Here is a 23,109-nt window from a genome sequence, read left to right as displayed (position 1 = left end):
AATACTCGAAGTATAAAAGGTTGTCGGAATTACCGCGGCACAATTTGTCATTGCTGCTCACAGGTTCTCATCAGTGAAGCTATTATTTTTCGGTTTGCTCTCTCGTATGGACATTCACACGCGTCTAATCAATAGTGTTTTCACAGCTGATTTTTCTCGTTTCAGTTTATTGTGCTGCGGGAGTTCCGAAAACTGTAATATGTTAATTCAAAACAACATACAGGTACCAACTATCAACTAAAAAGATGCTATAAGGTCAGACGAGATGTAAGAAGAATCACTGCTAACTCTTGCGATATTCAAAGCCTATGATAGTGGAATTATGAATGTCGTTGGAAAAAATGCAGAAAAATTACCGAAGAAAAAAAGCTGAAACACTGTAATCTCTAGCACGTGTGATTCTTTCGGAAGCTATGCAAGACCGCTTAGCTTTATCGCTTACGGAGTATGAACAACAACGCGAATGGCGAATAAATAAAGCCACAAACAGCAAATCAACTTAAATAGGCAGAGTGCTAAAGTCTGTAGTTACAGAAATTCGCTACCAAGTATCCTACACGGTTTGCAACGAAGACAAAGGCAGAAAACTTCGAGATGTTTCGAATGTCACTCGAATACGAGCAAATCAACCACATTTAAGAATTCCTTTGAACAAAAACAACATTTATCTTTGAAAAATCATGGAAAGCAAATAGGAGAACCGGTCGCATGAGTAGCAGAAAGTGATAACAAAAAGTAAAATGTGCATAATTCCGAAAAATCGTCAATTCCAGTCCCATCGCCAGAGGAAATAAATAATTTGCCCATAGAGTGAAATTAGAGATGAGGAAAATAGTGGGAAATTTACTAAAGGAAGCGGAAGCCACAATGAGCAGCACGAAAGAGAAGCGCGGTGCCGTATTTGCCGAGACAACAGCGTTGACAAATACTGTTAAGTCTTTCCGGTCAACATTTCATATAGCTGATTTTAGTTAGTATAGTTACACGATCAAAGAGGACTTTTAAACGATACGGTAACGTCACTGCCGCCGCTTCTTCTTATTTGTTCTTTAAGAACAAGTTGCTGCAGGCAAACCAGACTAACGAAGGTGAACAATGCAGATCGCTATCACATCGTCGTCGGCCTCAATCGGTAGAAAACCCCAGAAGGGTTATGTAAGAGTCCTATGTGATCAAAGAAACACTCGATAATGCACTCGCCCCAACAAGACTGACTTCCGAGATGTTCAACGGACGACTAATGTAGCTCTAATCAATATAGTACTCTTATTCATCGACCTAGAAGTACAAATATGTACATTACTCAGAACATGGGGGAAAATGCTCGCTTCACCTTGATGCTGTTAGAACTTAAGAGAGCCTCAGGCAATGTACGCAAGAAGAAATGCGAAATAAATGCGAGAACTGGTCCTCTGCAACTTTTGCCGTTGTCGTTGGAGATTCTTCCCTTATTCGTATAGCAAACAATGGATTTCTAAACATGCGCGAAAAAGAAGGATTCGCCATTATTTAGACAAATAATCGGGCTGACTGCGATGCCAGGATGAACCATTCGAACTGACCACAATACTAAAATCGGTCCAAGGGGATGAATGCGCGTGCTTAAAACAAACGAACCGAGTCCACTGCTTGAGCGAACGAACGGAGGACGTGCAGTCTGTCTCTGAAAACGGCAATAGTGACAAAATCACGATCTGCTTAACCATAAGTTATCACGGTCAACCACTATCTACACGGAAATTCCCTCAAAAAGAACGCCGATCTCAAAAATTTCTCTGACGGATTCTTTGTCCAGAAAAACAACTGATTTTCTCAAGCATAAATGCTATTATAAATAATGCATGCAGGCATTCAATTAGTTGACTACATATTTTTCGATCACTTACGAAATAGATTTTTAAAATTATCTAAAGAAAACTATGCATTGATCATACATATCACATTACATATGTAATGTAAATTTTGTCTTCCTTCGTTTTATCCGCGCAGTCTTCGTTGTAACATTACATACATATGTAATGTTACATACATATGTAATGTTACAACGAAGACTGCACGTACAAAACAAAGAGAACAAAATTTAAGGGAAAGGAACCCGACATCTTTTCACGAAATAAATTCCAGGCAGCGTTTTGACAACTAGCTCAGATTTATCACAAAAAAAAAAGAGAAAATGAGAGTAGTGTATAGTGAGGAAAGATCTTTGACATTTGAAGTGGCAAATAATTGTGATTTCTGTGGAGAAAAAGCAAACAAATAATGGATCTGAAAAATATTGTTCGAAAGGAAGACTCCATCTAGATCTCAAGAGAGTTTGCAGCATCTCCCATTATAAAAATGTTATCAATATTATTTCAGAGAAAAACAAAAGGAATATAACAAGAATTGAGCGAAAGCAACCAGTAGAATTCCGAGATCAAGAAGTCATTCAAGTTAAAGGACAAAATTGTAAGTTTCACATCAAATTTTTTCAACCTTTATGCCACAAGTCAAACTTGGTTTTTATGTAAATCTCCCAGACCAATTTCGGTGTGCTAAAATGTAGTAAATTAAGATTTTTTAGCACAGATGACGCAATGATCAGCGCAGGTGTTTCTATGTGGAACTTTTACACGAGACAGTGCATATTTAATCGAACTTTTACGTTTTTGAACCAGTTTGTTTTGAACAGTAATTGTTTTTCTTCCAGGAGAACACTGAGTAAATATACTTATTAAAAGTTTTGGGTTTTCTATTTCAAGATTTTTAAACTTCTAAGTTCATCTCTCACTGATAATGTTTTTGACCTCAACCGCCTTTCACCTTGCGATCCGCTAAAAATCGATCATGGGCACATAATATAGAGCAAAAATTCTGTCTAAATATCTGAACGCTTAAGGTTAAATGAGTTCTCAGGTCAGTGGATTAGTAAAAATTTTCCCGAAAACGTTCCCGGATACCCCTCCTATTGGAGCACGTATTTCGCGCACTGTTACATGTATACATATATTCAGAACATTGCATATTTGGACGCATATTTGGGATTGAAAACTGGACCATGAAAAAAAAGTTGGAAGGGAAAATTAATCATTTTAAACCAGTTGATATAATTCTCAAACATTATGAAGAGCTTTTCTGGCGTGCATTTTATGTAGGAAATAATTTCCCGGAAAGATTTCATTGCAATTTTCAAAGGGAACCTAAAGAAACCACATCTACCGCTGAAAATGATTGAACATTGGTGAACGTTCAGTTCTCCCACATATCACGAGAGTCATTTAATCAAAAGCGTTGAATAGTTGCATAGAATGCAATTGTTATGAATCATATCGTTTTTGAAATCGTCGATTGATCAGCGCGATGTTTTGAAGTTTGGAAATCAAATAAAAAAAATCAGGGTTTTTTAAAATTGCTCTCTGAAAAAAATTTGAGTGTCTCTAAAAAATTTCCTGTTTCAGTTCTTTTATATCAGCGCCTTCTGAAGGGGTGTGTAGTGTGGTAGTGCCAAAATCATTCCTTCAGAGATATCTCGTCCTATCCTCCCTCTGGTTAAGCGGCTGGTTGCTAGTTTTTTTTTTAAATTGTTTACTTTAATGCTTCTCAACCGACTTTCTTCCTTATATTTTGCACAGTGTTCATTATTTACACGTTATGATCATTTTCATCCTTCATTCTTCATCTTTTAGTATTTTTTGGTCCTCTCCAACCCATTTACTTTATAGTATACCATTGCACAGAGCTAATAATTATGCTAATAATCAATTAATTAGTTACCAGCACGTACTATGCTTGCCAAAATCTTACTGAAACAAAACAATGAGAATGAATGTAATGAATAAGAAATGAACGTAAAAAGAACTAAAATAAATTAACTCTACATTTATTCAGAAAGGCTAAATATTAGAGATCGCATACGATTTGAGACGAAGAAAAATTCTGGAGAAAAAAAAACTATGTATACAGACTATGTACATAGTAAAAGAAAAAAAATGATGGGAGAGGAAAAAAGGCGATTGTTAAGAAATGGAACATTTTCCATTTCAATTTTCTTCAACTAACTTTTACCTAACAGCAATACTATTTAAATCCATCTTTTATCTCTATTAGCTTGTCCAAAAGTATCCCCTTTCACCTTTTTCTGCTATTCTGAAGATGCTGTTCCTCATAGATGTTTTCCTGGAAAAAGAAAATCCTAAGAAAAGATTGTCGCAGGTAGGCCTTAGTCATTTAGAATACATTTCGAATGGTCAGGAGAATGAAGGTGAAGCTAGTCATGCGATGCCCACTGAACTATGCGAATGCCGATCGATCGATAATGCTATTGTTTATGTGATGACGAGCTAAGATAGCAACTATACGACATACCATTCTCTGCCCAGCGCCCAAACCAACCGCATTTCTTGGCGATGATGTCATCGCTATCGATTGATGAGGAAATATGGAGTATATAGCAAAAGATAAAATTTAAAAAAAAAACCACAAAATTGTGCAAAGAGCAAAGAGAGGTATGTTACTACCACCTCGCAATCTCAAGTCGTACTGTAGCTATTTTTGACTGGTAACAGAAAAGATAAGAAAATCAGCAGTAAGCGAGATATCGAGACGGAGGTTGGCAAAGAGGCATTGGCACTCTTCCAAAATAGTTGGAAATACGGAACAACAGCGGGACACAGCGTTTCAATGCATAGCATTTTAGAAAAATACATGGAGGGAGAGCTGACGAATAAAATATTCCATGAAAAAGCATACTAATTAATTAGATTCACTAAGACACAAAGGTGTACTGTAGCTGTACGGCCGTGCTCGAAAGAAAAACGAAATGTACGCCGATTTCCACTAATAAAATGGAAATACGAAGTGAAATACGTCAACTTTCCCAGACGAGTCAGCAAATTTTCGACTAATTATCATATGAGACGAACGTTTTGCGCAATTTCGTGAAAACAGTCGAGTATTCAGTCTTGGCACAGTGCCAAGAAACCAAAAAAAATGTAGATACTAAAAAATAACTTACTAGTAAGATCTCTGTGGAATTCCACTATTATTATACCGTAATTAAATATCTGTGAGATTATGAAGAATAATCACGGTTTTCAGGTTGGTCAGGTTAGCGACCGCGGCCACGTCAAGCAACTGCAGGGCACACAGCAGGACAGTGCTTGGGACCTGTTATTCCCGGAAAAAAAGATGGAGGTAGTGATGTTTTCTATTCAAACAGTTTTGTTCGACACCAAAAATCTCTTAAAAGTAAACAACAGCAACTAACTTAGAAAAAGACCCAAATATTCCACTTATTTGCAGAACAAATTTTTTACATTAGTTCTCCAACAAAGTGAAGTGGATTTTTCTTTCTCTCTCAGCCATGAAGTAGAAGTTTAAATTTTTTGTTCGGCAAAGTTCTGGTTGGTCATTGTTTCGACTCGGAACTTTGAATACGTTGAACCTTTAAATGAACAAATTTTTAAAGTTATCCTGGGGGTGAGAGGGGGGGGGGTGGTTTAGGAAAGGATTTTTTACAAATAGCTAATTTGCCATGGGGGCGGATGTAGCGCAGTCGGTTCAGTCGGTTAGAGGTGCGCTTAAGCCGAATGGTCGATGGTTCGAAACGCCCCTGGTGTCAACAAAGACCTTCATCCCTCCGGGGTCGATAAATTGGTGCCAGATTGTCTGGGAGGATAAAAACACTGACGTGATCATCGGCTGGCCCTCGCAAGTCATTGCATAGGCCAACACGAGTTCTAAAACCTCAACGATTACATTAAAAACGCGTTGGCGCATCCCAAGTGGATTGATAGGCCGGTGACTTTATCTAATTTTTCACAGAATCATTTTTACGGTAAGAACTCTACTCAATTCGGTTCTTATCATTATAATATTTTCTGGAATCCGTAAAAACCGGAAATCTATTATCCGGAAAAATAAGTGGTGGAATTCGCAAAAACGTTGTGAAGACCAGTTTGGAATGGTTCCTTTACGCGAGGCAGTAAAGACATAGTTTTCTTACTTTGAATAAAATAATCAAAGAGCTAGAAAGAGAAAGATTCCAGATGAACGCCTCAAGTTTGGCATGGCTTTCTTCAGGAGGGTCTATAGCAAAACCCTAAATCTGTAAAAGGAAATTCATAATTCATGGAAAAAGGTTTTTTTCCGAATCAACCCTCTCCTGTACCCCCGTAGCATAATCTTTAAAAGTTCTTGTCTAATGTATGTAATGTATTCCTGGGAAGAAGTGGCCGTTATTCTTGAAATATTAAATGTCAATGTTGAAATTTAATCAATGGTGTTGGTCTTGCGTCGTCTGGGGCTGCTGGAACAAAACAATTTTGGATCGTTAGGGTTCAAAAAGTTGAGAACGTTTCCAACTTATTTCAGGAACTAAGCGAGTTTAAACACAAAAAACAAGGAAGAACCCTCCTAACAGAGTAACTTTAACCTTTCTTTTATCTCAAAATCAAACATCAGCGTGGAGAAAAGCTATTGTGTCTTTTCGCGAGGCAGAGTACATCCTGTTGCTGACTTCACCGCACACCTACACATCCGGGTTCTCTTACGACTTGGATCCGTAGCCAAGCGGCCTTATTTCTATACTTCGATTACTTCACCGATACCATACCTGAGGTTTGTAATTCTACGTTTCGTTTCTAAAACGAGTCAACTGCTTCGATAAGTGTGAGTTTTCAGCTGTGATTCTTCTGCATTTGAGAACTTTTTGAACTATTTTGGAGGCCAGAATATTCTATTTTTATCCTAAAGCATATAATCCACCATATAAACGTGACCATTTGAATCCACAGGCTGCGCCTGTGCAAGCACACCTGGTGTCGTGGTGGTCAGTTCAGGACGTCGACAACTCGTCTGTTGCCAATTCATCCGCAGATTTCGACGTATTATACCAGCTATGTTACTATCCATACTGTTGTTGTACTATGCAGTTTCCGGTGAGTTTATTTGAAGATTAAGGTCTAACATGGTTTCCTTTCCTCTAAACATGCTAACATTTTGAAATTATATTATTTTAATCAAGTAAAATGCTAGTACAGAGCCCTCCCTGAGTAGTGCGGTTGTTTTTTTTTTCTTGACAGCATTGAAAGGAGAAATAGCAAATTTTTCGTCAAGGGCAAGAGAATATTGGAAAAATGCACTAAAAATTCACCAGAAAGATGGAAGAGGGTTGTAAAAAAAAGTGGAGAAAGTACATTTGTATTAGAATTGCGTATGTTATGTTTGAAAAGTTCTGTTTCCATTATTTTTCGAGAACAAAGGGCATATAGAATACCGCATTATTTCTGAGAAGACCCTGTACTTGTAGTTATCATCGCTAACCAAGTCGTTTTCATTGATAGTACGTAGTAACCAAAACACCTTATCTAACCTTTTTCTCTTTTAAAGAAAGGCTGCCTCTTTCTGCTTTCGTAATTTTTATCACAAAATTAAGCTTTTTCGATGATCTTCCAAGTCCTTTTTTCCAGTTTCGTTGCACTAGTAGAATTTGACTATGAGATAGGCGGCAATTCTTAATAGCAAAAAAAAATTGACAGTAGTGCATAGCACGCAAGATTTGCTTTTTCCAACTTAACTTAGGCTTGACAAAAAAATAAGTTTCACTAATCAAAAACATCAGTAAAAAAGGAGGTTTTAAAGGAGATAAAATTATAAAATCCTCTTATAAAAATCGTGCCTCCCACTAACAATCATTTATCGTTCCGAAGATATTTATCGACTGGGAGTGATTGATTTTGACCTTATTGGAATTATAAGCGAATGGAATCATTGAAGTAACTGGACATTTTTGAGATGGATTCTCATATCTTAGAAGTAATTTCCTGAAAATTTAAATCTTTATTTTTTGTGCTACTAACGGTCAGCACTTTTATCATATTCAAAGCAAATTGTTCAATCATTTCCTCAAAACGCGCAAGCGCAGATTATATTATTAATATTATATTTTTATATTCCTATTATAGAACATATTATTGCGATTATCAACCCTATGTGAAATCTGCTTCACATAAAATTCTTGGAAAAGTCTTTATTTAGTAGCACACCAGCATCTAACTCAAGCGTGGACCTCTAACAGATTTCTCTTTCCCGAATGATTTGGATGGATTAACTATCTCAAAACTAACGTCAACGCCGATCACCGCAATTAACCTGAAGCCCCTCTTCAAACGAGAAGAGTCGGTGCTCCAGCTCCAGCTGAGCCGACTTCAGCTCATCGTCAGACGATCTGAGTACGACTTAGCCGGATAGAAATAACTCCCGGATCTGATTTAATGCTTGAATCATCCTCTTGCTCAGCTAGCCAAACACACACTGACTCGCTTAACACTCCTCTTTTCACGGTTGATCGCGAATCCTGCATCTCTATTCTTTCACAACTCGCAGAAAAAGAGGACCGTTCCAGAAGGATCAGTTGTCCGTTGGAGCACCTCCATTTGCCGATCTTGTAGATCGGTAAACCTTTCTGGATGCTCTAGGAGTACAAACTGTAGTCAGGTAGCTAGGAAGGATCTACACCCTCTCATGAAGAGAACTACTTGGAAGCTACCATGAAATTCAGGGACAAACTTGTCAAATCCAATTCGTTAACGGAAGAATAAGGAGATCTTGTGTCCAATATCAGCAACCAGGCGGAAGGAAAAAAGGTGAGAGCAGCCAGAAGAATGCCCTCAACTATTTCAAACTGTTTCGATGTGAAGCTAGCGTGGAAATTGAACACCGAAGAGGAACCAAGAAGGTCTTTGCGCATTATGAGCACACTTTATGGAGGCCAATCTCCGGAAAAATTCCAAATCTCATTATGGAAAAATAGAAAGCAAAGTTTTTCAAAAACCCATCAATCTAGCCGTCGTTTTTTCGCTTGAAAAGAAACTCTTTCTTATATATGTATGTATATTCAATGACAGAGATAGCAGTGCACAATATGAAAAAAGAAAAGAAGACTAAAAAGAAAGAAATTGATATTATAATAATAATAGTAATAGTTATAGTAACAATAGTAATAAAAAAAAATTAAAGAATAAAAGAATAATATAAAGTTAGTCGCTTCACCGTTTCAGATGCCTCCGAGCACTACTGTCCCGGCGGCGGTGCAGTAGTTGTTGGATTCAGCGGGAACCTGGCCAGCTGTGATCTACTCAATCAATGCAACAATGGCCAGATCTGTAATCCACAACTAGGCGTCTGCTGCACTAGTATGCGCCTCCCATTCAATTTGATATTGATTGATAATCATTCCTAACGAAGATCAGCTCAGTTTAGAAATCCGAACATGTCCACGGCCAGCGAAGGCCATTTTGAACGCAATCACGGGGAAGCCGATTCTTTGTCAGGTATGGATGGAATTTGAAGCCTTCTAACCATACTAGAAGTAAAAAGTCGCCCATTCATTTGCAAATTCGTTCATTCACTAACTCCTCCATTCATTCATTCATTCATTCCAATTTGTCCATTCACTCCCACCCTAACTGAACTCATCACACAAACCTCAGATCAAATTCGGACGAGCCATGCCGTGTCCCAACGGAGGATATTGTGAAACAAAGACTGGATTCTGTTGCTTATCTGGAAATGCAGCGGTGACCACAACACCACAAGGTAAACCAACCATATCTCTGGACAAAAAAGGTTCAGAGCGCACTAACTCATCCAACACAGTGCCAACTCGTCCTTGGCTCGGACAATTTTGTAAAATTCGCGACGGATGTGAAGGTGGTGCTGTATGCATGTGCGACAGTAGGAATAAATGCACTTGTGATTGCCCAGCTGAACTCGGATACGCAAAAAGTTCAGATGGGCGAACGTGTCAACGAGTCAGGAGACGACTGAAGGTGGGAAAACAAATTCTCGGAACTATTCAGTTTGGGAAAATTGCTGTGCTTTCAGGAAAAATGTAAAACAGATATGGAATGTTCGGCAGCATTCTCAGAATGTTCCACTGGTGGTTGTCGATGTAAAAAGGGGTTCCAAAGGGATGGAAAAGGAGGATGCAAGCCAATTAGTTAGTCCAGTTTCTAGTGTTTGCGTGGTTCTTACTGCATTTACTTATTTGATCTACTCAATATATGATAATAATAATAGTAATAACAATAATAATAATAATAATAGTATAGATCCAGGTGCAACACAATTATTGTTTGTTTTACCTTAGTCTATCGATTCCTTCCATCACACTGTTTTACCTAACGCAGCAGTTAACATCCCATTCCTATTTCTCTTCTTTGTTTCATCATATCTCTCTCCTTTCTTCTTATCGCTACTCTTTTTACGCTACGTTGTTTTTCGATTTTTCAAATTCTTTTCTTGCAATACTCCCGGATCTCTCCCATTTCCAAATGTTACTTCCATTTCGCCACTATTCTTTTCTTTCTCTGTTTCATTTCCTGCTCTCCTTCCACTACCTTCTCAGTATCTCTCCTCGGTTTCATCCTTCATTTACGGTTTCCTCCTCCTATTTCGTTCTTCCTTCGAGAATCTTTAGCATTTCAGTTTTGATTCTTTAGCTTTTCCCATGTCGTCGTTATCGGATCGTTTTCTATCCATATTCATACTTTTTCAAAATAGTTCTATTCTTTTTCTTTTCTTGCTTTCTTGTTTAAAGGCATCACACCACGAATCTGGCATGGTACGGATTTCCGGTGGAGTATTCGTATACGGGATAGTGGATTATGGGGAGGAGGGTGATTCCGTTCATTTCTTCCTAATTGCCGTAGAAATCGGCCCGGAAGATACGGCTTCGAGCGTTCCGGCGCGCTATTTTCTACAAGGAGTTCGATTGGGGCGCGGGGATGATGCCTATAATTGTTCGTCTACAATGACCTACAGGGGCGGTGTAGCTCAGTCGGTAAAAGTCGCACGATCGATCGGAGATTCGATTTTTTTGGGTTTAATGCCAACCAAACGTTTCATTCTTATGAGGTCCATAAATTTATACCAGACTTGTCTTGGCAGTTGAAACACTGACTTGACACATCGAATCGCCTCCGCAATTCATAGTAAGGCTGTTCACACGTTAATAAAACCCGAACGAATTCTAAATTTAAGTCGGAACGCATACGCTCATATCCCTAGGGATTGACCAACACCGTGCACTTTATCCATTATCCGTCTATAAATAGAAGTCTCATGGAATTTTCCTCTAACCAGCAAATTAATATTATCTTATTCATCAAATTCTGCTAGAATTTTACCGTACTCGATCCACTTCAGGCTACAACTGCGTTAATAACGGTAAAGCACTAATGATTTCGGACGAGATTGTGCACTGTTCTATGAGAGCCAGCATTGCTAAACTGACTTTCAACAGTTCGCCGAAGAACACCACGCGAACGCCAAAGTTCAAATCTGTGAACGCTACAGGTACTGATTTCCATTCTACGATGCAATAATGATGACGTCATACGCTATTCCAGCTGACTGGTCCGGAAACCGTGATGACGATTGCCCAGAAGAGTATTATTGCGTACCGTTATTCGACGATGCATCGAAACCTGGTTATTATCAGGTACTGTAGAGATACTGTAAGACTGAGGAATAGTAAATTCTATGTTTTTTTACGATACTACGGGTTTGCAGGGTTTCTGCTGCCCTTCTCCCGGAAAAACTCGTCCCGTCTGCCCTGTGGGTGAGCCACATGAGACGAGTTTTCCGCCCGATTACGGTTGTGATGACTGTCCAATAGAGTACTACTGTCACAGGGATGCATTTTATAGGGAGAAAGCGGTGATTTTTTCACTGGAATTTTCCAGAGGAAAAAAATAGGAGTTGTTATCAATTCTCGTCATTTATTCTGGAAATACCACTCTAATTTGTTTTAGATTTGCTGCGCTAAACCATGTATCTCTCTGGAAGATGTTTATCACGAAGGACAATGCTATCCGACAGCATTTTATGGTGATAGCTGTCATGTAAGTCATTTACGCAGAGAGATACACACACTTTCCTCGTCTCGACTTTTACCTTTGAATATCTGCACTCAAAAGTGGGTTAGGGACCAGTTCTCTGTGACACTTCCTTCAACGGGAAGAATTGTGATCACGAGCCTTTATCTCTGTTGCCCTTTTGTCCGTTGTGTGCTAAAATTACAATAGAGGTCGGAACTTCATGGGATCCACACTTTTCTCATCATCAGATTTCTGCACAATGTTCACCATCACGCAATTCAACGGATGAGTTTTCTGAGAATTCACCATTGGAATGTGTGAAAGGAGTGTGCACGTGTCGCGCTGGATTCAGCCATATTGATGGCGAGTGTAAACGTAAGTGTTTCCATTATCTTTGCCATATTTGTGTTAGCAACGTAGCGAAAGTAAAACAGTAGTGAGGTGAAGTGAGAAAACAGAACCAGACGTTAAAAAAATGAAGAAAAGGAACTATTCCACCGTCAGGGAATGCAACGCTAGTAATCCACATCAATGAGTGCAGTCCAAGTTAAAACGCCCTGACTTGTTGTGTAATTACGCAGGCGCTTGCGCTCGCGCTGAGACCTTCGCCAGCTCCAATCGACTGCACAACTGAACGAGGGTCCCATGCTCCACTGTGACCACAACCACCTACGTAATTCTACTATAAGTCAAGCATTTTTAACACGATTGTAGAGAATAAACATGAGAGTGACAATGAAGTCCACTCGAATTCCACGACCTATGTCAAACTGGTCAATCGTAGGGAGAAGAAAAGACCAAAATTTGCTATGTAGGACTTACATCTCGTGAAATAAGAAAAATCCTTGACTATCCACGCGGAATGACAGTAAGCAAACATAATCGTAGATAGAAGAGACTAAAGCGAGAATATTTCTCGGATCCTGTGAGCTTGCATGGCAGAATTGTCCTCCAAATACCTTAAGAAAATAGAGATGTGGATGAAGGTATGGAAGACCTGAAACACTATTTCATGCGAAATATCCGGAAATATTAGGTTAAATAGATGAAACACCAAGAACATGAAAGACTAAAAGTTGCTATTCATTTCTCAGGGATATCTACATGTGCCCTTGTGTTACATGTCCTTCAGTTTCACGCCTATTTCAGGAGTAATGTGCACCGTAGGACTTCGTGGCGAGCCGTCAGTTGATAGAAACAACCAACTGATACGATGTGAACGGTCCGCGGATTGTTCTCAAGGTCAAATGTGCGATCCGAATACACATGTGTGCTGTAAAGGAACGAATAGTGAGTCCTTCGGACAACTATCATAAATTGATTGTTATGAAAAGAGGAACAGTTAAAAGCAACACATCACGAAATTGTCCTAGTAAGGAAACCAAAGAGAAAACGTAGAGCTTGGGTAGTGAATCATCGAAACGAGTGTAGTCCGGCTCAATTTCCTCCTAGTCATCGTTAAAAAAGGCGTGAGAACCGCTTCAGAATTACAAGGTGCGTTAGAACGCACGTATCACGTTGCGCTCCCTCAGCAGTCTATTCAAGGGTTTTACTTGAATAGGCTGATGAAGACATGGGTGATCTTCGACCGCTCGCACTTGGATGCAGCGCGTGCAGAACGGTGGCGCGTTGCAACTGATTTCGTAAGGAAGAACGGCGTCTTCCACGCCAATCTTACGACGATTAGGGGAGCGGAGCCGCACTTGTGTCCGCATCTTACAACCCGAACTCTGCATTTTTTCCGAGCTACTACGTGAACTTCCAGATTTCACCGCTTCTGATCCTTATGGATACAAAGGGAATGTTCTCAGCACAAAAAAAAGCGTTGAGTTAACAATTTTAGGGAAATTGTTACATGTAGAGAGGTCCTCTATGAGAGGAAGTAGGCCAAAAAATGGGATAGTGAAAGAATCTCATCCACAAACTTTAACTAATTTTTCTTTGTAGGGTAGCATCTTTGTAACTGAAGTGCTAATAAAGAAAATAGTAAAGAAATAGAAAGAAACTCTTCAGGATGCCCGAAAGATTACGTCGAAACGGGAGAGACATGTGAGAACGATCGCTGTCAAGATCCCGACAATATTTGTCATCGACCCAAAGCAGGAAAGGTCAAAATTTGCTGCACATTAGATGGCGTGTAGATCAAATCGACACCAATCTGATTGGTACAACAAATTTGTACGTTTTATAAACGTTCCATTGTGTACGATAGAGCTCTTCCGTCTATCATCGTCTAGCATCTATGCATGCTGTATTTTCGTATGCAATTCATAGGTATTGATCTGTAGTCAATGTTTTATTTGTTACACTTATCATCTCCTTTTTCCTACGTACGTGGAGTTTCCATTCGTAATTAATAATGAATTTTGAATTCCTGTCACAGCGAGCAGAGACGCAGAGAAATAAGAGGAAGCGAGTAGCACACTTCCATCCTTGACCCTCAATAAAATCAATATGTCAAACACTTTATTCCAATCTTTGATACATCTCAAACCCGTCACAGAAACATCTGTATTAATAAGGAACTAAATTCTTGCAATGTAAAGTCACATGTCACGAAAGTTGATCGATAACTATGTACAGAAATGTAAATGTGGGTGGAGCGTTTTATTTACACACAGTACCTTGTAGCTCCGCCCACAATCCGTAGAAAATGTAACATTGAACGTTACACAGAATATCCAATCACATTATGCAAACAAACACACAAAGTAACGTTGTTGAGCCACTATATGTTCTAAATGGTCCTCAATGGAAAGCTTCGATACGGTAGCGAGAGGTCAAACATATAGTGGTGATTTTCGGCGATCTATAGTTTCTTCAGGTGGTGCTGGCTCACAGATAGAGGGATTGTAGTAGAAGAAGGCAAAAGTATATTCCACACGTCCTTTCTCGATAGTCATGTCGACATAGCCTGGAAAAATCGATATCGATCGAAGAAGCAGTGGACTGATACTGAGTTGCATTGAGACCAATAGAACCATGACACGGAAGGTGCACGTAGTTTCTGAACTGAGTGAATGGAATCAGAATAGGAAGGGTGAGAGTGGACTCCTCTCCTAGGATAGACCACTCCTAGTGTGGGAAAGAAAACCAGGTTTCACCTTTTCAGTGCTTGCAGCTACTCATTTTTAAGAATCTTTTTGTGCTTCACATTTTCTAGAAATTTCCTCGACTTTTCACCCAATGACTTCAGCCTCACCCTCTTCTGGTTCCACCTCGAACTCTGTGTCAGCACCAGCCTCAGCGGCCGCCTTCAACGCTTGTTCCATGCCCGCGATCAGGTAACTCCTCGCACCAACATCGCTTTCCCGAAATTGCGCACAACAGAAGCTGATCTGTAAGCGGAATAATGCAACGACCATGAAAACCACAAAAATAATCACATATTTTCCCAACAAGTTCGGTATTAAAAATGAAAATCAAAAATAGAGAAATTGTTAACATATGCTAAGTCTTGCATAGTGGTAGGAAAAAGTGAAAAAGTCAAGTGCTCTCCACAAATGTTCACAAAAATTCGCTGGTTGTGGCATGGCATGGCTTTAAAAAATACTGATTGTACATCATAGTGTCAATTTTAAAGCTATTGCAGGATTCACAAAATCTAAGCTTAAAGAGATTCTTAGAGAAGCCAATTCCTACAGTAGGCCTACCGTAACCGTTGATCTACGAGAAAGAGGAATAAGAAAGGAACCGTTCAGAAGAAAAAGAAACACATGAAAATACAATTGCTAACGACCAGATATTCAGAAAATTCTGTTGAAACAAAGAAAAAAAGCCTATTATTTACTAAAAACATTACAGTATTACAGTATCTTACTTGGACAAAAGTGCGAAATGGTGCAGATGCCAGAGCGTACAGTGCATATTGTAGATCTTCGCTAGGACATGGTAGTGGAGAAACCTACAAATCAATCAATAACCATCATATCCACATCTTCTTTCATGTCAGCATCAACTAACACTAATCGATTCCACCATCACGTCAACGTGAAGCGATAGTTGCTTTAGATTCGGCAGCGGTGGAGGGTATGGGCCAAGTAAACGACCCAAGTAACCACCTGGGGTGTACGGTGAACAATCTGAACAAGCACTGTTAAAACCAATGCTGACTTTTCCGGAATAATGACCACCCACGAAAATGAATTTACCTCCAATACTGGTTGTAGAGTACGGATTTCGGAACGCATCCACTTCTTTCATAAGGATAGTGACCTCGGTCAGGTTTGTGGCTAACCTCAGAAGACGTGGCGCCGATATCGCCATGAAATGCAACGGTCGCCGTCTTCCCTTGGAATCGATCAAGCGACATTCGGACGGATCGTCGCCTAGCTAAAAGACACACTAAATCCTAGCTACAGTATTCCACCACTTCTCAAAAAATAGTGCTGAGATAAACTCCGATAAAGCTACTTCGATATGAACCACAGTTTCAGCTCTATTATACCTACAGATCTAAGCAGAATATCACAGAAAAGTATGGTGAAACGCTTTCGAAGAACGAAAGGCTGAGAATCATAAAAGGGGCGGTATCAACGATGTTGTGATTGGTTCGTTCATCCGTTTCGCCATCAACAACGACTCATTGTTTAGTTTCTGTGGAAGTTTGCACTAAGTGTAAACACTTTGAAGATGATGTTAAAAATGTATACCGTGTCCAAGAGGAACGCACTTAAGTCATCCAATCGTAGCGCTTTTGTCCCGTCCTCTTTACTTACGAACCCTCAAGGCTAATCTATTTTCTCTCTAGATCAAAGACGATCTCTTTAGCTAAACGTAATGTCTGATGTTTGAACTTTTATAAATTCAACCAGCAGCTAGACATCCATTCGATAGAATATTGCAGCAAATGTTCGGATTTAAAAATTGGAAAAAAAGATCCAAAAACAACAGATGTCCAATGAACAAAAAAAAACAAATGCCAAAGTAAAATTTTTCTTATATTTACGAATACGACCATAGACAAGTGCTAAATCGCTGAGGCTGTTCTGCAAAAATTATGTGACTTTAATATTTAGCTTGAAAAATTCGTTCCCGAAGTGTTTGTAGAAATTTTTTAAATTACATTAAGGATTTGGTAAGTTTTACATTAATTAATTTGCAACTTCTTATGTACCCTCACCTTTTCTTACCACTTTCTTAAGGCATCCGCAAAAGTTGCCTTTTACGGAATATTTACCTTGCGTCAGCGCTATCAACGTAAGGACGTGGGATCAGCGTTAATCGCAATGACCCGTAGTGTAGATTAGCTACACGAGGACAAATACGTACGCTTAGCGATTACAGTAATTTTGTCGATTATGGTAGTGCACTTAAGTTAAGTGGAATAAATGAAGGAATTGTACATATTGTGCACGATGAACTAAGCTACCTTAAGTGCATTTACTTTGATGAAAACTTATGAATATTGGTATAAGTTGCTGTGTACTGTCAAAATACTGTGCATTAACGGAAAAATGTGTAAACTCAAGATTATTAAGAAACAGTACATTCAAAAAACTTCCTGCAACATCATCTCATTTCAAAAGACCGTAACAAAATAGTGACGTTTTAATAAAGCATACTTTTGGTTTTTGGAATGTGTTCACAAGAAAAAGTAGTTCCGCAGTTAGAGCTGATGGCCAGTTAAAAAAGGAAGGAAAAAAAAAGGAAAAGGAGAAGTTATTTGCGTTTTTTTTCCCTGTTCTATCCTTTCTACATCCTTAAAGGATAAAGGATAAAGTTTCTGGCGTTAATCAATCCGCTTGGGATGCGCCCCCACGTTCACTTCAATTCAGAATCGTTAGAGGTTAACGAACGTGTATCTGGCCTATACAATGACTTGCGGTGGCTAGCCGATGTGTCAAGTCAGTGCTTTTATCCTCCCAGACAAGTCTGGTACCAATTTATCGACCCCGGAGGGATGAAAGGCTTGGTGAGCACTAGGGCGGATTCGAACCTCCGATCGATCATGCAGGAAGCGGAACCTCTAACCGCTACACTACACACGCCCCTTCTACATCCTTACTTAAGATAATTCAGTTAGTTTTTAGTGAAAATACAGTACACTCTCATGGCTGACAAAGAACCTGTTTCTTTCAGGATTTTACTGGGAATTAGTGATGACTTTCACGACAAGTACAAATATACCCAAAAATAAAATATAGATAAAATAAAATACAACGTAAACAAAGGAAAACAAAAAAAACATGTTAGTTTCAGACGAATAGACGAACTTCACCAATAAATTAATACTGCACCAAACACTTAAAAATTCAAATATTTCCGGAAATAAAGATAGACAAAACACGCATTTCGCTATTGTACGGAACCATTAGAAGAAACGAAAGAAACGAAAATAATAGATATGTTTTTTCAGAACATTTTCAAGAAATTCCTTTTGGCACACCGAATTTGACAAGAAAATGTTCCTTCTTTCGTCGCAACTGCAATTTTTCAGAATAACTGGCTGCGAGAAAATCTAACACTTTGCGAAACATCCCCACTTTCTTCTTCGTACACAACTAACAAGAAAATTTTTATTTACATAGAAGAAGACAAACTTCTAACTGCTAAAGAATTTTGAAACTAACAATCGTGGCTTGAGAAAAAAAAGAAAAGAAGAAAATATGACTTTCCCCAGAAGTAAAAAACTTTTTAAAAGCAAGCAATACAATTACCCCCTTTACCTCATTTGATGAGTATCTGAGTTGGTCTGAATAACCTTCTGCTTCTTCCCTCTTTAGTGACCCCCGATTAACGTTGGAATCATATGAACACAAAATGCAGGAATAAACGCAGGATTGTCCCTAATGTGCACCACAGGAAGTCCCCACAGGAGAATATTCGCACCTCATCAGCAATCTAATTAGGCTGGTTCTTAGCGCCATAACTTCGCTGAAGGCGTCAAACCAAAGCAATTAACGTCCATTCATCTCTTTCGGCTATTCCAGGATGGTTACAGTACCTTCAGGCTCATCTTTTGGAACGACGCATAAACGTGAGAAGCAAAAATTTCTCTTTCATGATTTTGTTGATGAAAAGAAAGTTGGAAAAGTTGTGCGTGTTGTTAAAAGTAGGTGGTTCGCATAAGAAAATTACTTCTCGCTTTGAAAGTTCTACAAAGTTAAAGGTTGAAGCTTATGACGGGAGCCATGCATAGTGCAGGCAATCGTTGAGAGATCTAATCGGGAGAACCGCAGGTCTTCTACAAAACTCTAAACAAAATCTTGACCAGCCACACGATTTCATAATTTCCTACAATCGTTTTTTTTTTCGGAATTGGATGGAAAAGGTATATTTATCATGTCAGGAGAGGCTCGCAAGTTCCCGATGGGATCTTCCGATGCCTTCACCAATGCTCACTCAGCTAATTTAAGACAGATGTACATAGGTTTATTTTGGAAAAATTTCGAAAAATCCAAATGCTATCCTTTACCAGGAGGCTAGGCAGTGACAAGGATATTGCAGACCTCTACCGGACGAGTTATCCTCGTAAATCTGGCTTTTCCACGTATTCCAGTTATTTTCACGTAATTTATGTGTTCAACACGAGGAATATCACTCATTCAGAGGGAAGTTGACACTATTTTCTCTCCTCCTTCTGTGTACACGCGGGAATTTCCCTACGCAAAAATCCAAGCTTTACAAAGTCCAACACTTTGAACAGTTGAGACGAAGGTTACGGTATCCCCGCAGTATTTCCAAGACGTTTCCCGAAATCTGCACGTGCAATTTCTCGAGTAACAATCCTACGTATTCATGCATTATTCCATCACCTATCCACATCCAAATCCAAGCGATAAATATTCATTGCCTCTCGTTGCGAACTCTCCCGGAGCGCGCGAGCACCGATGCGAAGCTAATTTACGCGTTCATGCACCAAATCAGCGAGGCGATAATTGTGATAATTGCCGGTCCGAGTACGAGCGAATACCGCTCGCTCGTGGCGGGAACGAGCACCGAATTAACGCTACCGTAACACAAACATACAGTTGTTAGTAGGTTGAATTCGACAAGAAAAGATATTTTTAGGAGATTTTCGAGAAATGTTCTGTGACCGTGGATGAGATGATGAACAACGAAAGAAATGTGTAACGAAATGAAGTTATTCGAAATCCGCGCCGGTTACCATAGCAGCAATTTTTATCCGCTGCAGTCAATTTCTTGCTAAGTTACTGGGCAAACACTACCGCTTCAGCACTCCGTTACAGTGCCATTCGCCACCCACAAATCCGTTTGCCAAACATTTATTTCCGCTTTTCTAATCCTTTGCCGCCTACTGTATCCTTCATAAAAAGGGTAATCTTGAATTTTATCCTTTTCCATTACTACCTCTTCAGAATCCAAGCCACAAGTTCAGTTAGAATCTTATCGAATCAAACCGTCTATTAATTGAACATATACCAAAGTGTTTAATGTTCCACCTTATTTTTAAATAGAAAACATAAGTATCGATTGAAGCAGTCAGTTGTGTTTCTGAGAATTGAGAGCGCATTATTAACGTTCATCGAATCCCAAATGAAAAGGATAATCTTTGAGAAAGAGTAAAGATGTCAAAGTAAATAGACATGCCCTAGCCACTGGGACCAAAAAACACCGAAGAAATCCATAAAGCAATCTTTCATCGCAATTTTCTCTTAGAAAAACGAAGAAAATCAATAAAACATTACCTGCATTTTATCGTAGTAACCCAGCACACTACGTCGAATTGCTCGATGAAGTCGTCGTGAGCATTGCTTAAAAAATTAAATTCAAATTCAGTGCTCCAAAAAATAATCCCTTTCTCAGCACTTTTGCCGCTCAGATATCTATAATCTAACAACAACACCTTTATTAAGGTGTAAAATGACTGTTATTCATCGTTCGCGGAAAACGGCCATTCAATTACAGCAACGATTTTTTGTGAAGGAAAATATTTTGTTGTAGTCACGTCCCTTGAGGACTACCGTATCCTGAAGCCGACTGACTTTTACACAAAGCTGATTTTACACAAAACGCTTTGTAGCTTACGATGGACATTCGTCATAAGGTTGTCTATAGTGTGTCAGAAATATCAATCATCATACGGTGACAAATGACAAAGTGACAATCGCGCGCACTTTCAGATTACAGTAATTTTTCTTACATATATACTGACTATGTGACGTTTTCGTTTTAGACGACCGCAATCCTACACAGAATAGAGAAAAACAAACACGTAAAATTATGAACGAAAATGGCCAACGGTAGCTGTTACGGTTTCATTGATCGGTTTTTGACCGATTTTATTGATTTTTGTTAGACTTGGGTTAAAGGAACCACGAATCGAGGGGGCAGATTCAGGGGAGTATTCGTATAGGGATGGGAGACAGGAGAGGTAGGTGATTCCGTCCATTTCTTCCTAATTGCCGTAAAAACGGCCCGAAAGATACGGCTTCATTCGTTTTGGCGCACCATTTTGTACAAGAGGTTCGATTGGAGCGCGCCAGTCTTGTGCGGCGCCGCATCTTCCGGGCCGTTTTTTACGGCAATTAGCAAGAAATGGACGGAATCACCTCCACCTCCGTAGTCTCCCATCCCGTATACGAATACTCCACCTGAAATCTGCACCACCTCAGATTCGTGGGGTGATGCCTTTAAATGAGATTCCAACGACGTTCATAGATTTTCCATAATTAATAGTTGGCTAGGTGCTAGAGCTCAGCTGGATCCGACCGGATACGGCTGTAGGTTTCACCTGCATCCACTAATGGATCCCATCTGTTAGATTAGCAAATAAGTTATCGATCGGGAAAAAGTCAATACTAGAGGGATTTTCAAACAGTTTAAGGGCCTCCAAGTAGCAAAGAGTAAAAGTTTGGAGTAAATTTCCTTGCTCGGGTAAGATTTAGTGGCTATCTTATTTCTGTCGGCATTTTTATTTTTACTTAGTTTTTTTTTTCTCAAAACTATGAAACAGTGCCGAGCGGATTCGACTCCATTTTCCCAGCATTTTTCCTACAAAAATGAGATTTTTTAGCGTTTTTCTGAACCGTGAAAATCTTGCAGCTTTGTTGTAAGCGATAATACTTAGAAATATTTCAGCGTAATTTTAATATGGAGTAAATCTTCCTATTTCCACTCTTCTATTTTCTCCGGAAACTTTTCTTTTTTTGCTCCAGTTTTTCTACTTTCCACTTCTTTTTATTTACTTTGCCCTTATCCTATAACAATCCTAGAAGGAAGTTCAACTAAAATAAAATTTATTTATTCAAAATAAAATTTATTCAAAATTCCTTTGCGAAGGCTAAGAAACTTACCGTGAAATTAATCGAATCCTCATAAGTCAAAAAACCATTCAGCATTTGTATTAGCTCATCTGGTAGGTTGACAAGCGACGCCTGAGGCCTCATCACTAAATGATGACGTCATCGAGTTAAATATAAAATTAAAAAATATTCGAAGACGGAAGAAAGCCACGGGAACCACGTGGGCGCTTGATCAACGACAGATTGTTGTGCGGAACGGATCGATAAAGTCAATAACGAGGAAACATCATCGGATTATTCAACGGTAAACTCAAGTGAATGAGCATGAACTTACAGAAAAAGCACTGATCAATCATACAGGAAAGATAAGAGGTGACCAATCAATAACCAATTAATCCGTGGTGAGTGTATCTTAGAGGAATTTCCGCATGTCATCCATCTACGGGCTATTCCACCGATCAGCGAAGTTCGACCACGCCCATCTCAAGTCAGACGGACGGGTGGCGCCATTCATAGTCGTATGTATGTCTCACGTGCGGATAATTGGTGTATCGGGAGAGAATTTTGTGAAATTTCCGGCATTTCACCTGAATAACGCCACTTAGAAGTGACCAGTTTCAAAGTGGGCGGTGCTTATCGGGGACGCAAAAATTTCGCCGCTGTAACTTCCGTTATTATTAAATAATTACAGTCAGTACGAGCATATTCCTCGTGAACGAAAAAAAAACAATTGGACATGGAAATTTACGAAAGTGGATCCTAAGAAAAATTTCAATGAGCGCGGACAACGTTTTCTGTCCTTTAAGCTATGCACAGAATAAAATACAGTATAGTACGAATTACAGCAACTACAGTAAGAGCTACAGTACAGCCAGGTACTTATGTAAACATGAAAACTTTCCAAAGAGAAGAATATTACGGAATTAGCCTGCAGATAGATTTCAGGGGCCATATGTGTATAGGTTAAGCTCATTGAGGATAAATAGCCTCACAACTATGGCGGAAGAACCGCAGTAGTGTCGATATCCAAAAACCGCTAT

The 23,109-nt window shown here is 39.2% G+C and overlaps 2 protein-coding genes across 3 annotated transcripts; one reads left to right on the top strand and one right to left on the bottom strand.

Annotated features, from left to right (window-relative positions):
• Positions 1-822: 822 nt before the first annotated feature.
• Positions 823-14,002, top strand: RB195_013583 (uncharacterized protein; the record flags this gene model as incomplete). 2 transcript variants are annotated; one of them, XM_064203472.1, is made up of 15 exons in its annotated part: positions 823-970; positions 2,359-2,448; positions 6,774-6,917; positions 9,039-9,173; positions 9,241-9,311; positions 9,471-9,576; positions 9,637-9,809; positions 9,865-9,979; positions 11,188-11,337; positions 11,391-11,482; positions 11,554-11,700; positions 11,796-11,885; positions 12,110-12,236; positions 13,011-13,151; positions 13,875-14,002. In XM_064203472.1, 15 exons carry the CDS (start codon positions 823-825, stop codon positions 14,000-14,002), a joined length of 1,857 nt encoding a protein of 618 aa, XP_064059353.1. The 2 variants fall into 2 exon arrangements, with proteins under 2 accessions (XP_064059353.1, XP_064059354.1); XM_064203473.1 differs by lacking the exons at positions 823-970; positions 2,359-2,448; positions 6,774-6,917; ... (1 more) ...; positions 9,241-9,311; positions 13,875-14,002 and having other exon boundaries at positions 9,489-9,809; positions 13,011-13,177.
• A 639-nt stretch (positions 14,003-14,641) lies between these two features.
• Positions 14,642-22,213, bottom strand: RB195_013582 (uncharacterized protein; the record flags this gene model as incomplete). Its single annotated transcript, XM_064203471.1, has 7 exons — positions 14,642-14,775; positions 15,064-15,199; positions 15,682-15,765; positions 15,825-15,943; positions 16,013-16,193; positions 20,513-20,578; positions 22,121-22,213. The coding sequence occupies 7 exons, from the start codon at positions 22,211-22,213 to the stop codon at positions 14,642-14,644; spliced, it is 813 nt and encodes a 270-aa protein (XP_064059352.1).
• Positions 22,214-23,109: the final 896 nt, after the last annotated feature.

Source organism: Necator americanus, chromosome V (assembly GCF_031761385.1).
Source record: "Necator americanus strain Aroian chromosome V, whole genome shotgun sequence".
Taxonomy (NCBI): Eukaryota; Metazoa; Nematoda; class Chromadorea; order Rhabditida; family Ancylostomatidae; genus Necator; species Necator americanus.
Note: the sequence above shows the minus strand (reverse complement) of the source record. Positions and strands in the feature narration are given on the sequence as shown.